Source organism: Mesoplodon mirus, assembly GCF_964341445.2.
Source record: "Mesoplodon mirus genome assembly, contig: HAP1_SCAFFOLD_832, whole genome shotgun sequence".
NCBI classification, from domain to species: domain Eukaryota; kingdom Metazoa; phylum Chordata; class Mammalia; order Artiodactyla; family Ziphiidae; genus Mesoplodon; species Mesoplodon mirus.
In genome coordinates, this window is record NW_028295206.1 from 84576 (window position 1) to 103346 (window position 18771).

The 18771-nt window shown below is 39.7% G+C and overlaps 1 protein-coding gene across 1 annotated transcript in view; it reads left to right on the plus strand.

Annotated features, from left to right (window-relative positions):
- Positions 1–11: 11 nt before the first annotated feature.
- Positions 12–18771, plus strand: part of LOC309797651 (ankyrin repeat domain-containing protein 26-like) — a 137792-nt gene continuing 119032 nt past the window's right edge. The window contains exons 1-5 of the mRNA XM_082646112.1: positions 12–445; positions 8836–8950; positions 9113–9286; positions 13462–13568; positions 17407–17477. Coding sequence (XP_082502238.1) covers positions 216–445; positions 8836–8950; positions 9113–9286; positions 13462–13568; positions 17407–17477 — 697 coding nt within the window. The 5' untranslated portion in view covers positions 12–215. The remainder of the gene's footprint in view (positions 446–8835; positions 8951–9112; positions 9287–13461; positions 13569–17406; positions 17478–18771) is intronic.

Here is an 18771-nt window from a genome sequence, read left to right on the forward strand (position 1 = left end):
GTGACGCCGTCTTACAAGGCGTGCACGCGCACTCTGTTTAGCTGTATCGCTTGGCTACGGTTATTCTGGGCTGAAAGATGAGAAACCGCGGAGCTTCCCAGCTGGGATGTTGTGGCTAGACCGCGTTGGCTTATCTGTACCGCTAGTGTTAGGCTCAGGAGACTGTGAGAAGCCGAGGGGGAGGTGAGGTGTGTCTGAAGCGTGTAGGCTCTGCGATGAAGAAGATTTTTGGCTTCGGAAGTAAGAAGGGCGAGTCGCTCTTCGGCTCCTCCACCAGCCCGCGGAGAGAGAGCGGTAATCGGGTCAACTCCCGGCCCGAGTACCACATCCGACACAAGGATCTCGGGAAGGTCCACAAAGCTGCCAGCGTGGGCAACGTAGCCAAAGTGCAGCAGATTCTGTTGCTTGGGAAGAATGGCTTGAACGACAGGGACAAGATGAACAGGTAACCGGGGCGGGCGGGAGGAGGCGGGGCGGGCCTGGGTGGGGCCCCTGCTGTCAGTTTCCCCTCCAAGGCTTGTGGACACCTACGTGGGGTCCCGCGCCCCGCAGACTTTATAGGCAGCAAAAAGCCTTAGCTGGTTTCGGACCCGCTCATGATTCCCCTTATAGAGCACTTTACTGACAGTTTTAAAGTCATTTGGCTGAATGTCAGTAATCACAGAAACGAAATTAAACATGAACAGCATCTTATTTTTAATGTACACATTTTTATACCGTAATGTTATATGTTACAGAGAAGTGCATAATGAGGAAAATAATTCTCATGACAGATCAACTTCTGGACTAAAAATTCCTCAGATACAATCCCGTATCTTTTTAAAAAAAATAATTTATTTATTGCTGTGTTGGGTCTTCATTGCCGTGCACGGGCTTCTCATTGTGGTGGCTTCTCTTGTTGTGGAGCACGGGCTCTAGGCGCGCGAGCTCAGTTAGTTGTGGAACGTGGGCTCAGTAGATGTGGAACGTGGGCTAGGTAGTTGTGGCTTGCCGGCTCTACAGCGCAGGCTCAGTAGTTGTGGCCCATGGGCTTAGTTTCTCTGCAGCATGTGGGATCTTCCTGGACCAGGGCTCGAACCCGTGTCCCCTGCATTAGCAGACGGATTCTTTTTTTAAAAAAAATATTTATTTTAATTTATTTATTTTTGGCTGTGCTGGGTCTTCACTGCTGCACGTGGGCTTTCTCTAGTTGCAGCGAGTGGGGGCTACTGTTCGTTGCAGTGGGCTTCTCATTGGGGTGGCTTCTGTTGTTGTGGAGCACGGGCTGTAGGTGCGCAGGCTTCAGTAGTTGTGGCATGCGGGCTCAGTAGTTGTGGTTTGTGGGCTCTAGAGCGCAGGCTCAGTAGTTGTGGCGCACGGGCTTAGTTGCTCCACAATATGTGGGATCTTCCCCGACCAGGGCTCAAACCTGTGTCCCCTGCATTGGCAGGCGGATTCTTAACCTCTGTGCCACCAGGGAAGCCTGCAGTATCCGTTTTATATCAGTGTACACCTATGTATATATGTTCTCTACTGAAGGACCTTAGAAGACAGCTTTGAAGTGGGAAGATGGTTGTGTCCTTGAATAGGAAGACTCATTTTCTTAAAATGTATGGTCTTCCCATATTTAAACCAAATAGGCAGATGGTGGTTTAAAAATTTTTGAGTTACACATGCTTTCTTTATTTGTTGTGATGAAATGAAAAGTTTTATGTAGTAGACAAAGGTTTGCCCTTCTAGATGTCAAAATGTGCTGTAAGTTCCCACAAATTATTCATTTACTAACAACTGAAAAGACAGATAAGTGAATGGAACAGAATAGAAAATGCCCAAACACCCAAATATATGTAAGACTTTAGAACTTGAACTGATGACATTTCATATTAGAAGGAAAAAATAAATTGTTTGTAAATGGTGCAGGAGTAAACTGCTAACTATTTAGAGAAAAGTAACTAGATTTTTATCTCACAAAAATAAGTTTCAGATGGAGTACAGATCAAAAATTTTAAATATACAAAGTGAGAAAACGACCAGAAGAAAACAAAATTCCTATTTATACATTTTTTTTTGTGCTGACAAAGACCTTCCTAAGAATGACTTCAAAAGCAAGAATTCTGGAGGTTGATTTAACAACATTAAAAAATTAAAACCCTCTGTAGATCAGAAAAGAAGATTAACAAAATAAAAGACAATGAGCTTTTAAAATATATCAACGTATTTGTATCAGGCAAGAAAACATATCTTCACTTTACAGAGAATTCTTTGAAATCAGTAAGGGGGAAGAAACTCTAATTTGAAATTGAGCAACGTACTTTTTTGCATATCCATAAGTGACCAATGGATATAGGAAAAAAAATTAGCATTTCTGGTAAGAAAAGGAATTTAAGTTAAAGAGGAATGAAAAACCATTTTCCCTTCACAAAGTTTGTGAAGATGAAGAGCAGTGGTACTTATACTGCTGTTTAAAGTCTGAGTTGCTTTTGACTTTTCAAATAGGCAATTTGGTGATAAGTACCACATTTAAAAAATGTGTATTCCCTTTACACATCAATTCTCTTTATACAAATTAGAGGTAAATAATTAGAGATAAATTAGAGATAGGTAACATACAATTTGTTGTTCTCAACACTGCTTAAAATAGCAATGTATTAAGACGAACTCAAAGGATTTTATAAATAAATTGCAGTGTATCTGGTATGGAGTAATATGTGACCATTGAAGGTGGCATAGATAACAGATGTATGTTGACCTGCAGAGATGTACTTTGGTAGAATATTGAGAAAAAAATCAATTTCATTATATATAAACACAAGAAGACTATGGTCTTATCTTAGACACAAATATGTACAAAAATATGATAATTTTTGTTATTTCTGAGCACTTGTATTATAAGTGAAGCTTTCTTTTCCTTTTAAAAATATCTGTGATTTCTACAGTGAACATGTACAAAAATTCTAGTAACTGTTTAGTATTAGTGAAATAATCCTGGGAGAGACCAGGAATATGAATCTTGTACAGATAAAAATAATTTCTCACTTTCTATTTTTTTTTGGAAGTTTTTCAAGGATTGATATCTTGTGACAACTTTTAACCTCTTCAGAAGTAAAGGGAATCTTTTTATCCATGCCTGTAGATTTTACTAGGTATATATTTCGCTATATACACGTTTTTGATTTTGTGTAGCTTTATTACCTATAATACGTAAATGATTAGAGATTAATCATTTTACTTTATTGCAGTCTTATGAAAATAAAAAATAGTTAATGTAAGTGGTGATTATTACTATTGAAAAAGTTTATTAGAGTTTTAGTTGTGTCCTTATGAGAATACAAAATCAAAAATACAAATGTAAATGATTATTACTATTGCAAAAGTATTGCTTTACTTCCCAAAAGTTTTCTTTAAAAATATCGAACTCTCCAAAGTAACAACTGACATTAGAAATACAAAGAATCATGAGAGATTACTACAAGCAACTATATGTCAATAAAATGGACAACCTGGAAGAAATGGACAAATTCTTAGAAAAGCACAACCTTCCAAGATTTAACCAGGAAGAAATAGAAAATATAAACAGACCAATCACAAGCACTGAAATTGAAACTGTGATTAAAAGTCTTCCAACAGGGCTTCCCTGGTGGCACAGTGGTTGAGATTCCACCTGCCGATGCAGGGGACACGGGTTCGTGCCCCAGTCCGGGAAGATCCCACATGCCGCGGAGCGGCTAGGCCCATGAGCTATGGCCACTGAGCCTGTGCGTCCGGAGCCTGTGCTCCACAACAGGAGAGGCCGCAGCAGTGAGAGGCCCGTGTACCACTAAAAAAAAAAAAAAAAAAAAAAAATCTTCCAACAAGTAAAAGCCCAGGACCAGGTGGCTTCACAGGAGAATTCCATCAAACATTTACAGCAGAGATAACACCTGTCCTTCTCAAACTCTTCCAAAGTATAGCAGAGGGGAGAACACTCCCAAGCTCATTCTACAAGGCCACCATCACCCTGATACCAAAACTAGACAAAGATGTAACAAAAAAAGAAAACTGCAGACCAATATCACTGATGAACGTAGATGAAAACATTCTCAGAAAACACCTCACAAACAGAATCCAACAGCACATTAAAAGTATCATACACCATGATCAAGTGGGGTTTATCCCAGGAATGCAAGGATTCTTCAGTATACACCAATGAATGTGATGCACCATATTAACAAACTGAAGAATAAAAACCATATGATGATCTCAGTAGATGAATTTTTGACAAAATTCAACACCTGTTTATGATAAAAACTCTCCAGAAAGTAGGCATAGAGGGAACTTACCTCAACATAATAAAGGGCATATATGACAAACCCACAGCCAACATTGTTCTCAATGGTGAAAAACTTAAACCAGTTCGTCTAAAATCAGGAACAAGACAAGGTTGCCCACTCTCACCACTGTTATTCAACATAGTTTTGGAAGTTTTAGCCACAGCAATCAGAGAAGAAAAAGAAATAAAAGGAATCCAAATCGGAAAAGAAGAATTAAAGCTGTCACTGTTTGCAGATAACATGATACTATACATAGAGAATCCTGAAGATGCTACCAGAAAACTACTGGAGCTAATCAATGAGTTTGGTAAAGTAGCAGGATACAAAATTAATGTACAGAAATCTCTTGCATTCCTAAACACTAATGATGAAAAATCTGAAAGAGAAATTAAGGAAACACTTCCATTTACCATTGCAACAAAAAGAATAAAATACCTTGGAATAAACCTACCTAAGGAGACAAAAGACCTGTATGCAGAAAACTATAAGACACTGATGAAAGAAATTAAAGATGACACAAACAGATGGAGAGAGATACCATGTTCTTGGATTGGAAGAATCAACATTGTGAAAATGACTCTACTACCCAAAGCAAACTACAGTTTCAATGCAATCCCTATCAAACTACCAATGGCATTTTTCAGAGAACTAGAACAAAAAATTTCACCATTTCTATGGAAACACAAAAGATCCCGAATAGCCAAAGCAATCTTGAGAAAGAAAAATGGAGCTGGAGGAATCAGGCTCCCTGACTTCAGACTATACTACAAAGCTACAGTAATCAAGACAGTATGGTACTGGTACAAAAATAGAAATGTAGGGCTCCCCTGGTGGCGCAGTGGTTGAGAGTCCGCCTGCTGATGCAGGGGACACGGGTTCGTGCCCCGTTGTGGGAAGATCCCACATGTCGCGGAGCGGCTGGGCCCGTGAGCCATGGCTGCTGAGCCTGCGCGTCCGGAGCCTGTGCTTCGCAATGGGAGAGGCCACAACAATGAGAGGCCCACATACCGCAAAAAAAAAAAAAAAAAAAAAAAAAAAAAAGAAATGTAGACCACTGGAACAGGATAGAAGGCCCAGAGATAAACCCACGCACATATGGTCACCTTATCTTTGATAAAGGAGGCAAGAATATACAATGGAGAAAAGACAGCCTCTTCAGTAAGTGGTGTTGGGGAAACTGGACAACTACATGTAAAAGAATGAAATTAGAGGAATGAAATTCCTCTAAAACTCTTAGAGGAAAACATAGGCAGAACACTCTATGACATCAATCACAGCAAGATCCTTTTTGACCCACCTCCTAGAGAAATGGAAATAAAAACAAACAAATGGGACCTGATGAAACTTAAAAGCTTTTGCACAGCAAAGGAAACCATAAAATAGATGAAAAGACAATCCTCAGAATGGGAGAAAATATTTGCAAACGAAGCAACTGACAAGGGATTAATCTCCAAAATATACAAGCAGCTCATGCAGCTCAATATCAAAAAGACAAATAACCCAATCCAAAAATGGGCAGAAGACCTAAATAGCCATTTCTCCAAAGAAGATATACAGATTGCCAACAAACACATGAAAAGATGCCCAACATCACTAATCATTAGAGAAATGCAAATCAAAACTGCAATGATATATCACCTCACACTGGTCAGAATGGCCATCATCAAAAATCTACAAACAATAAATGCTGGAGAGGGTGTGGGGAAAAGGGAACCCTTCTGCACTGTTGGTGGGAATGTAAATTGATACAGCCACTATGGAGAACAATATGGAGGTTCCTTCAAAAACTAAAAATAGAGCTACCATACAATCCAGCAATCCCACTTCTGGGCATATACCCTGAGAAAACCATAATTCAAAAAGAGTCACGCACCACAATGTTCATTGCAGCACTATTTACAATAGACAGGACATGGAAGCAACCTAAGTGTCCATCGACAGATGAATGGATAAAGAAGATGTGTCACATATATACAATGGAATATTACTCAGCCATAAAAAGAAATGAAATTGAGTTATTTGTAGTGAGGTGGATGGACCTAGCGTCTGTCATACAGAGTGAAGTAAGCCAGAAAGAGAAAAACAAATACCATGTTCTAACACATAGATATGGAATCTAAAAAAAAAAAAAAAAAGGTTCTGATGAACCTAGGAGCAGGACAGGAGTAAAGACACAGACATAGAGAATGAACTTGAGAACACGAGGAAAGGGGAAGATTAGGCTGGGACGAAGTGAGAGAGTAGCAGTGACATATATACAGTACTAAATGTAAAATAGATAGCTAGTGGGAAGCAGCTGCATCGCCTGGGAGATCAGCTCGGTGCTTTGTGACCACCTAGAGGGGTGGGATAAGGAGGGTGGGAGGGAATGCAAGAGGGAGGGGATATGGGGATATATGTATACATATAGCTGCTTCACGTCATTATACAGCAGAAACTAATAAATCATTGTAAAGCAATTATACTCCAATAAAGATGTTAAAAAATTATTGAACTCTCCAGTTATGTTTATCCATTGTTTAATCCATTTATTCATCAAATATAACTTGAATACCTATTATGTAGCACGTGTTTTCTACTCAGGACCCTGCATCTATCTCTCAGAACCCTTTCATGCTTAAAAACTTCATGTTGCCCCCATGAGCAAGATGAGAAATTTAAAATTGAAGTATTAAGGCTTCGTCTCAATTGAAGCTTTGCTCCCTTCTTTCAAACAGAAGCATTTCTGAAGGTAGGAAATTGTAAAAGGTAACCTTTACTTGTCCTTTTGAACATTTATAATGGTATTAAATACTAATATTGATCATTGGAAATGTCTGATTTCACACAATCTATAAATGTAAATATTGAATAAAATGAGCCATCCCTATTCATTTGAATCCTGAATTTCCTTTGGCTTAAAGCTACCTGAAAATCAGAGTTAGAATTACTTTTTTAAAAAATTCTTGTTTTGTTTGTTATTTTAGTTCTCTTTCCCCATGCTGCTTTTATTGTATTATTTTATTTTATTATTTATTTTATTATTTTTAAAATTGAAGTATAGGTGATTTACAGTATTGCTCATCATGCCTTTAAGAACTAAAAGTTATTTAAGTGCCAACCGTGTGACTAGAACTGCAGTAGACCTGTTATATAGATCATTATTTCATTTAATGTAAGGAACCATGAATTGCATGATGCCCCACTATTTTATATATTAATAAGAAATTTTTTAAAATGTTGCCAACTCGCAGATATAGAGAACAAACTAGTGGTTACCAGTGGGGAGAGGAAAGGGAGGAGGGGCAAGATAGGGGTAGGGGATTAAGAGGTACAAACTATTAGGTATAAAATAAGCTACAAGGATATATCGTACAACATGGGGAATATAGCCAATATTTTATAATAACTATAAATGGAATATATAACCTTTAAAAATTGTGAATCACTATGTTGTACCCCTATAATATATAATTTTTATTTTTATTTTTTATTATTTTTTTATTTTTGGCTGTGTTGGTTCTTCGTTGCTGCGCGCAGGCTTTCTCTAGTTGTGGCGAGTGGGGGCTACTCTTCCTTGCGGTGTGCAGGCTTCTCATTGTGGTGGCTTCTCTTGTTGTGGAGCACGGGCTCTAGGCGTGTGGGCTCAGTAGTTGTGGCTTGCGGGTTCTAGAGCGCAGACTTAGTAGTTGTGGTGCACGGGCTTAGTTGCTTTGTGGCACGTGGGATCTTCTGGGATCGGGGCTCGAACCTGTGTCCCCTGCATTGACAAGTGGATTCTTCACCACTGAGCCACCAGGGAAGTTCCATAATTTATAATATTATACATCACCTATACTTAAATTTAAAAAAATGGCAACTTTAGGCACAGAGACGTTATGATAATTAGACCAACAGGAAAAATGAGAACTGAACAAACAAAAAATGCTACCAATTATAGTTGTAAGACATCGTGAATTATAAATTTCATTCCAATGTCAGAGACGTTAAAATGTGAGAAAGTGAGCATATTAGAATCATTGAAGTACAGTGTTCTCTCTAGTCCTCAAGACATATCTTCAAAAGAGGTATAATATCCTTTTACTTAATTGAAATGTTGCCCTTGTAAAATAGTAGTAATAGTAATAATTATGATAATATTACCTAATAATTATTGAGCTGTTATCTGTGCGAGGAACTGTTCTAAACCCTTTGCACGGGTTCTCATTTAAGCATCACAGTGTTGTCCTGTGAGGTAACTACTGCTCTATCCCCATTTTGTTGATGAGGAAATTGAGGCACAGAAAGGCTAAGTGACAGCTAATAAGTGACACAGTTAAAGTCAAATTCAAACCCAAGTTGAGCTGAATCTCAAGGTCATGCTTTTTCTATTCAAGCAGGTTGTTCTTTCGTTAACGTGGAGAGTAAGAAGAGCTAATATATATTGTTCTTTCTCCAGAAGCAAACTAAATATTTGTTTTCAAGGGATAGGAATAGCATGCTATTAAATGTTTTCAATTACATGAACAATTGTATGTTTTGAAATAGTGCACTACTAATTTCCTAAAAACTCCTCTCGGTTTCGTAGGACTGCTCTCCATTTGGCCTGTGCCAATGGCCATCCGGCAGTGGTAACTCTCCTAGTGGAGAGAAAATGCCAGCTTAACCTCTGTGACAACGAAAACAGGACAGCGCTGATGAAGGTACATAGTAGCCAACCATGTCAACGTGAGATGGATTTGATTTAACTACTTAGAATAAAAATGGATTTATCTCATTTAAATATAACGAATTGGTGAAACTTCTGGAATGTTTACTTTGAATTCCTAGAATTTACAGTCTGTTTCTTGGCATAACACTTATAGGCCATACAATGCCAGGAAGAGGAGTGTGCAACTATTCTGCTGGAACATGGTGCCGACCCAAATGTCATGGACGTCAGTGGCAACACTGCTCTCCACTATGCTGCCCTTTATCAGAATATATCACTCGCAGCAAAGCTGCTTTCACATGACGCCAACATTGAAGCAAGCAACAAGGTATAGCTCAACTATATTTACAAAATATTTGCCATACATGGTTGTTTTTTTGTTTGTTTTAGCTGCAGATGTTTTATCTATAATAATATGTACACTGAATCCCACCCATCAGGCCCTGTTACCATGGAAACAACTCCAAAGCCAAGTCACGGGCTGGAGAAAGGTGGTGCTCACAGAAAGAGCACAATTCTGTCTCCCAGCCACCCTTCTACCCCAGAAGGAAAATCTTCCCATTAGGATATGCCTGGGAGTGGGTGGTGGGCTCAAGAGCCCACACAAGACAAAGACCTGGGGAGAGTGAGGTGAGGTGGGGGCTGGCTGCTTGCAGGGGCTCAGGGAATGGGTGCTGTTGGGGATGGATGGGAGGAGGAAGGAGACCCAGTACCCAGCAGGGAGAGCTGGGTGAGTGCCGGTGGCCAGGCAGGCAGCAGGCCCTGAGCCCTCCAGGACCCCAGGTTCTCAGATCGGGGAAAGTGGGGCAGGTCGTGTTTGACACCCAGCAAGGGTGTTCACTTATGCTGGTGGCCATTTGGTCCACCATGTACACCTTGGGGTCTTCCACGCTCAGCCTCGGGTGGCTCCTCAGCAGGGTTGTAGCTGTGCATGGGGAGCAGGTGATGGCGAAGCTGCTGTTCCTGCTTTTTCTTTGGGACACACATTACCTCCTCCCGCTGCAGCCCCGCCAGGAACTCCCTCTGCTGACATAGATGGGGTCAGTTTTACATATTTGGAAGCTCAAGCATTCCCTGAGTGAAAATATTTTGAAATAACTTAATTATCTAAGATTTCCCTTTAAATCATTATATTTCTAAAGAAACATTAGAGAGTATAGCTTTCTTTTATGTGTCTATGGCAGATATTTGTGAAAACATTGCATTTGTTAAAGGTAAGACTTTTTTTTTTCCCCAAGTATTTTTTCCCCCGCTCAAATTTTTTTTCTGATTAGTGTAAAACAACAGAGAAATGCAAAACTTGCCTTGGAGATAGACTTTGTCCTAAAACTCAAACAAAACAAAAGCATTTTACAATATAATAGCAATCTTGCTTCTGTTGACAAGTTCCTATTTTATTAAAAAATGATTTATGTAAAAATGATTTCTCTCTCATTGCCTAAGGCTTCAGAGGGAAAAAGGAATAGGAAAAGGAGAGAGCAGTTGAAATATGCAGGCCGGGCTTCCCTGGTGGCTCAGTGGTTAAGAATCTGCCTGCCAATGCAGGAGACACGGGTTCGAGCCCTGGTCCAGGAAGATCCCACATGCCGCGGAGCAACTAAGCCCGTGAGCCACAACTACTGAGCCTGCGCTCTAGAGCACACGAGCCACAACTACTGAAGCCCGCGCGCCTAGAGCCTGTGTTCTGCAACAAGAGAAGCCACCACAATGAAAAGCCTGCTCACCACAAGGAAGAGTAGCTCCCACTCACCGCGACTAGAGAAAGCCCACGCGCAGCAATGAAGACCCAACGCAGCCAAAAATAAATAAATTAATTAAATTTTAAAAAAAAAGAAATACGCAGGCCAATTTGGAAATTTGGCAGTTAGGAAATGCCAAGAAGAGGTTTTTGGGGTTTTCTTTTCCCTTCAGTTTATGTATTTAGGCAAAGTTCTTTTCAGGTTTCGGGGATAATAATTCTTATTTGGGGAAAGAGCCTAAGTGAACTGTAACCTTGCCTGGAGATCAATTTTAGGAGGACTCAGAGGAAATCAGATTGGCAATGGACGTGTGGTGATTAAATGGGAAATAAGGGAGAAGAACAGATAATTAACTGACATATTATCCTGTTTTGGCAGAAACAGCCACTTAGATAAGAGTCTAGAGTCTGCTCTCAAATCTAGAATGTCTTGATGGGAAGTAAAGGGTTTATAAGTAATGAGATCAAGTTGCATTTTCAGTTTACTTGTCCCTGTTCTACCTATTGACCCAGAAAAATTAAATGTAGTTTTGGTGACTCTGATCTCTTACACTTTTCTTTTTTTTTTTCAAATCCTCAATTGAGAAAAGGAATTGGCCATGTGGGTAGAGATGAGACTGAGATGGTTGCTACACTAATTCTCAGCTAGAATTGTGCTCATGAACCACAGTCACCTGGGAGAACTTATAAAAAATTTACAAGCCTAGGCTCTCCCCTGAAGATTTTGATTGAATAAATCTAGCAAGGCCCGGACATGTGTGTTTGGAAGTATTTCCTCGAGATTCTGATACAGCCCTTGGTTAAGAACAATGGAATGGATGAGTGTGATTTATAAATTCACAGATCTCAAAAATAAGAAATCTCTAGAAGAGTTGGAGTTGGATAGATGCTACTTCCATCAACTCCCTCCTTTCCAACAATATTAGCCTGACTTTTATCTTTCTCTGCCTCTGTAATTGAGAAGGTAAAAGGGATATTATTGGCAATATCTATTGGCTTGAAGAATAACTCCTTTTTCCTTCCAACCACTAATCATTCACTGGCACTCAGAGAGTCTTTAGAAATTTGCTTATGGTGAGTCATTTAATAAGTAGAGTGTGACCCTTTGCGGATTTTGCACCTTTTGTTATCATCCAGGTCATTAGGTCAACAGATGTTTATCACAAACAGGGTTTTCCTGACTGCAGTAAGAGTAAAGCATGAGCCTTCTTTTGGTGAAAGCTGCATGACAGAGTCTTGCAGTGTGTCTGTTAGGTTCACTGGGCCCTGGCATAAGCAAGATGATCGTTTTAAACATCAAAACCCATGAAGTTAGTAACAGTACAGATAGGAATTGTTTTAATAATTTAGTTTCAGCAGTCTTATGAACTAACTATCCATTTGGTTAACATCAGGGAGAATTATAGAAATAGATTGTAGTTTTAACAGGCATTGGAAACATTCTTGAAGTGGGTATTATGAATCTTAATAGCAATTTTTATTACACGTTGGGACCCACTTTTTTTTGTAAAACACATGATACTAAAGAAAGGAAGGTTTCTTTGTTTTTTTTGCGGTACGCCGGCCTCTCACTGTTGTGGCCTCTCCTGTTGTGGAGCACAGGCTCCGGACATGCAGGCTCAGCGGCCATGGCCCACGGTCCCAGCCGCTCCGTGGCATGTGGCATCTTCCCAGACAGGGGCACGAACCCATGTCCCCTGCATCGGCAGGCAGACTCTCAACCACTGCGCCACCAGGGAAGCCCTAAAGAAAGGAAAGGTTTTACATGCAAATATTTGCTTTATACCCACCCGTTTGGAAACACTCACAGCAAACATAAAAACACAAGTGGGCTATAGACTAAACTTGGCCCCTGGATGTGTTTAGCTTTCCTCCACAAATTGAGTCAGCATTTAAAATTTAGGAGACTCATGCAGAAATCTGCATTTCAGGCTTCTCTTAAGGAATCCAATCTGGTCCCCCTTGAGCCCATGCTACTGTTTGGTCTGCCGTGCAAAGGGTGCCTGCCCCTTCTGTATGGGGCGCGTTCTCCAGTTTGCTGGCCTCACCTGGGTTCTTCACTTACTTGGGTCACCTACTTTGCCTCCATAAGCATCTGTGTTTCCAATTCCTGTATTACAGTTTATTTTGATAAATATTTCTAGATTTTAAAACAGTCATTAATTTCTAATCTATTTCATATTTTAAAAGAATCTCTTAAGAATGGGATTGAATTTTTCAAGTTAGAATTTATAAGTTGGTTTTTAAAAAAAACTCTTTTTCTTTACATGTTCATGTGAAGAATCATATTCCCATTGGACTGTCTGTAAACCTTATGAGGTTAATTGGTTATCATTGGATAGGTTATGCATGTTGCAGACAGTATTATATCTTTCTCCTCAGCATTGTTCCTAAAATATGCAGTTGATTTAATAGTTAAATGATTATCTCTGGAGGAGTGTTTAGAGTGTATAGACTAGTATAGAGCAATAAAATAACTACAGTATACCTGATAAATACTGTGATAGAAGCAAAGATCCTTGGAACTGGTAAATGTTGGAAGTGAGTTTTAGAGAATGACTTTGCAGTTAATCATGTGAAGAAGTGAGGAGGAGCATTTTAAAGAGAAGGAAGCAGCACAGGGTGGGTGAGAAGGAAGGGGCTCCTTTTTATTTACTTTCTATATTAGATGTTTAAGTTCAGAGAATCTATTATAAGTTTTAAAATTCAGTTTAGAAATATGTAACTTTGTACATTCTATATAAAGTGTTTCTTCTGTTTTACAGGAGGGCTTCACACCACTTTTACTTGCTGTAAGTGAAAACAAGCAGCAAATGGTGGAATTTTTAGTAAAGAAAGAAGCAAATATACATGTAGTTGATAAGATGAAAAGGTACAGTAGTTTGTTCTTTTTCTTTTTAAAAACCTTAGTGCTGTTCTAGAGTGGTGACAGAAAGATTGAATTAGTAAGAAGAGATTAATGTATAATCAACACATCATCAGGTCGAAAAGCAATTATTCTGACTGTGTATCATGAAAAATAATATATAGCAGGATTCATATTCCTTTATAATATTGACTGATGTCATTTGCCACCTGATTTCTTTCTTTTTTTTGGTCATACGATCTTATAATAGCTAAGGGGTTTCATATTAGTTTTATTAGCTTTATAAAGTATGGATTCTACTTTTTAATTTACCTTATGACACAGTATTGAATTTCTTAATTCTTTAATAATAATTTTTTAACCTCTACTTTGTATATATTTTTCCTTAAAAGATGTATGTCTTTGGGATGACTCTTTGCTTTAAATTACTTTCTTTGAAGAATACTGATGTGATTAGGTTATCACAAAGTGATTGTTAATCACTATTACCAGATACTGTGGGCTCATCAGTTTTTATCCTTTTTCATTTCTAGTACTTTTTTTTTTTTTTTGTGTGTGTGTGTGTGGGACGCTGGCCTCTCACTGTTGTGGCCTCTCCCATTGCGGAGCACAGGCTCCGGACGCGCAGGCTCAGCGGCCATGGCTCACGGGCCCAGCCGCTCCGCGGCATGTGGGATCTTCCCGGACCGGGGCAGGAACCCGTGTCCCCTGCATCGGCAGGCGGACTCTCCACCACTACGCCACCAGGGAAGCCCCATTTCTAGTACATTTTGATGTTCTTATTTTTAATTGGTGAAGGTAGAAGGAAGAAAGATAGCTTTAATTGGATAAACATTTCCTTCAATGAAGACAAGTCATAGGTAGGTGATAAAGAGGAAAATGATGGGCTTTAGATTCAGACTGGGTTTAATTCCTAGCTTTCCTACTTATTAGGTGTATGACCTTGGGAACGTTACTTATTATCAGCAAATATGTTTCCTGATATGAAAAGGAGGATAGTAGTATATCCTTCAAGAGTGGTTGTGTGGAAGAAAGATTACATATATAGTATTTCATTTAGTGCCTAGCACATGCTTATCAGCATCCTTAACTGCAACCATAACTGTTTTTATTTCATTATTATTAATATTATTGTTTTAAGCCTGCAAATAGCTTATCCTTAACCTGACCTCTAGCTGATTTTGAAGTATAATATAACAGACTAAGGAAGAAATGGGGAATTCTTCCTTTATATACTCACCTGCTTCAGATAAGTGACCTCAGCATAGCTTCTTGTCCATCAAGGACTTTAAATTAGCAGTTTCTACTACATGCCATCCGAGTGGGACAGGAGGCTTCTTTTTTGTCCCTTCATTTTAGCCTTGGAGGTAATTTACAAAGATGAACACTTGAATGTGTAAATGGTCAGTTCTACATGGATTGGCAAGATAGTAACTTGGTAAAGTATATTAAATTAGCTGTTAAAGTAAGTTAGCTAAACTTCCTAAGGGTGAAATTATCTCTCTGTTATTTTAGAACAGCCCTCATACTTGCTGTAAACAATGATTCAACAAATATAGTCAGGCTGCTTCTTCAAGAAGGTATTGATGTCTTTTCTCAAGATTTCTATGGATGGACCGCAGACGAATATGCTCGTATTTATGGTTTTCATATGTAAGTGTTTACATTAAAATGCCAGTTATCACTAAACTGTGGTTAAAAATAATTTAACTGTTACTTGTTATGTGACAGGTGAGAGTTCTAGTTTGGTGCAGGCAGTTTGGGAATGGTGGTGAGATGTTCCCTATCATCAGCTGGAACCCAGCCAAAAGGCCAGACGAGTTAGATGTAGCAGTGGGCACAGGGTTCTTTATCTCAGGACTTTAAGACTTTATATCCTTAAAGATCCTAACATTATCCATTTCATTCCAAGTGTAACCCCTATGCATGGGGTACAAGTAGTGTCACAGCTCTGATTTTTCTAACTTGTTATTTGGGCCTTGAAGTGTTTAGTTCAGCAGACTATCCTATATTTTCTCTTGGGGACTTACTTCTATACTCTCCCTCTTAAATTTTGCAAGAACCTAAGGGATTCCCTAAGATCAAAGAGACAGTCCTCTTCCACAATTCATCTGGAGGGAAAAACAAGGGCATTCTCATCATTCTGTTGCTTGCATTGATTCTGTTGCTGCAGTGTTGCTACTAAAACTGGTCTTAGCAGGGTCTCCTTGGCAGCTGGATCTGGAGTCTGGATGTTGCTCTATAAAGACCTTTAATAATTTTAAAAGAAAAAAAGGAACCGGTCCTGCAGTCGGGTCACGATTGACCTTTGCTCCCAGGATGCCCTTGCTGATTCAGATTCCTCAGTTTTCATGGTGATGCACACTTAGACTTCAAAGTGACAACTTGTTTAGTTCTCATACATATGCCTGTAGCTCAGCCACTGTTCCAAAGCACCAGCACCCAGTTCTGGCACCTGGGCCTCCTAGCCTTAGCCACACACCCCCTCCCCGACACACTCAAAAACCTTATGGAGAGCCCACATCTTAGCCCAGATCTTCACGATGAATTACCCTTTGAGGCTCTTACTTGTCTTTTCTGCTAGCAGATGTCAATGGGAAGCGTTTTAGGCTGTCAGAGAGGTTCAAATGCTCCTGCCGGGGGAGAGCAGACTTTCCTTTTTCCTTTGTTACCAGACCTGAACCTCAAGGCTGCTTTATATCCTGTGGGGCACTTTTTCTTAGGTTGTGGAAGGTCCCATATCATCCTCCTCAGAGTAGTGGGTGCCAGCTTGCCTGAGATTCCATAACTGAGGTTGGCCCCTCAAGTGATCTGTTTTCCATGATAATGAAAATCTTCTAAATGATTTACATCTGCCTCAGCCTTCAAAGTATTATCAGATTCTGCCGCATAAGGAACCCATTCACCAGAAATCCCTGAATCTCAAGTAGGTTAGTTGGCATTAGGAGAGGTAAGCCCCGTCCAGGACTTGTCAGCATCCATGGTAAAAGTAGGGTTATGTCTTCCAAGTGAACTGGAGATGAACATGGAGCTTAAGCATCATTCTAAGAAAGATCTGCTGGTTCAGAGTTTGAGTAGGTAGAGAAGGAGTAGTAGTGGTCCAAGCCAGGTCTGGACTTCGATTAGTTTTCTACTCTTGGTGCGATTAGCTGCAATAATGGGGGGCAGTTATGTTATCTAATTTAATGAGGTCATATATTTATAAATAAATTCAGTTACAAATTATAGAATAGCTGAGAGTCCCTGAATTACAAACCACCAAGAAAGGACAGCTAATCACCCTGATTACTGACATTTTTCCTGAAAACTGCAACATTAGAATGTTAAACCTATGAAAGGACACACACATTGGGATTTTAATATGATTTTTACAAATTAATTTATATATTATTTATTTTTGGTTGCATTGGGTCTTTGTTGCTGCACGCGGGCTTCCTCTGGTTGTGGTGAGCGGGGGCTACTCTTTGTTGCGGTGCGCGGGCTTCTCATCACGGTGGCTTCTCTTGTTGTGGAGTTCGGGCTCTAGGCGTGTGGGCTTCAGTAGTTGTGGCGCGTGGGCTCAGTAGTGGCTCGCGGGCTCTAGAGCTCCGGCTCAGTAGTTGTGGCGCACGGGCTTAGTTGCTCCGCGGCATATAGGATCTTCCCAGACCAGGGCTCGAACCCGTGTCCCCTGCAGTGGCAGGCGGATTCTTAACCGCTGCGCCACCAGGGAAGTCCCACAATCGAAGTTTTGGTAATAGCTCTGACATTGTCTGAAGTGATCAAAGAATTTAATATATTTGGTAATTGTTTTTCATATTAGTATTAAAATAGTAATGTTATTTATCACATTTTTAATACATAGCAACTGCCAACTGATTTCTGAATATAAAGAAGAAAAGAGACCTAAAACTCCTTCTCAAAATAGCAACCCAGGTAAGACGTCTGATAGTGAATTACTCTTGGTGACCCTACCATAGATAAAGTAAGAGTGAGGAAGCTTTAATAATGAAAAAGCAATGAAAAAAACCAGTGTGTAAACTGCATGTATATTTTTATTTTTTAAATTAATTTCTTAATAGTCTAGTATTCAGAATTGTTTAAAAAGTTAATTATAGGTAATTTAAAATCAGACAGTGTTGTCTGAAAAGAAATCCACATATTTAATCATGGCCCCTAAAATCCCATATTAAATCTTTGCGTAAATAAGAAAAAAGATTTTTTGGTTAGTACGTTGTATGTTTCCTCTATAATCACATGAATATTAGTTATTGTATAGTGATTAGCCTCACTCAGGCAGGCTGGCACCCACTACTCTGAGGAGGATGATATGGGACCTTCCACAACCTAAGAAAAAGTGCCCCACAGGATATAAAGCAGCCTTGAGGTTCAGGTCTGGTAACAAAGGAAAAAGGAAGGTCTGCTCTCCCCCGGCAGGAGCATTTGAACCCCTCTGACGCCTAAAACGGTTCCCATTGACATCTGCTAGCAGAAAAGACAAGTAAGAGCCTCAAAGGGTAATTCATCGTGAAGATCTGGGCTAAGATGTGGGCTCTCCATAAGGTTTTTGAGTGTGTCGGGGAGGGTGTGTGTGGCTAAGGCTAAAAAAGTTACCATCTTTAAGCCTGGGAACTCAACAGTACCTTCCTGGTACTTTAAACAAATGGCAAACAAGAAGAACTGCAAAGCTGAGCCAGTGTGCAGTGTACCAAGAAGAGATTATTTTTGAAAGCTACCTACCGATAGTACAGAAGTCAGAAAAGCAATGCCTGGTAGCAAAGCACTGGTTGTTTTCCATATTATTGTACCAGCGAGGTCTCGCTATTACCAACTTCATTCCTCACAAGTCCAAACAGAGTGAGATAGGCTGACTTCATTAGAACCTAGATGTTTTCTTCTGTGTGTTGGATAATTGTCATGACACTATAATTTTGTTAGAACGAGATGCTCTGTTGCCATTAGTTAAAGGATTATCATAGTATTCAAATAGCCCAACTGGAGACTCAGCAAATTCTAATAAAAGCACAAAGATACTTCACATTAAGAAATACACTATTGTGTTCCCTAGATGTGGCACCTAGCGCATTGTACAATCTGTATGAGGACACCTCTAACATAGTAGACCTCTGTCCATCAAAGAACTTCTGTAGGTTGGTTTTACACGTTAGAGGAGATACAGAAATGAAATAGAGCTTTGGTCTTCAAGGTGCTCATAATAGAGTTGTCCCTG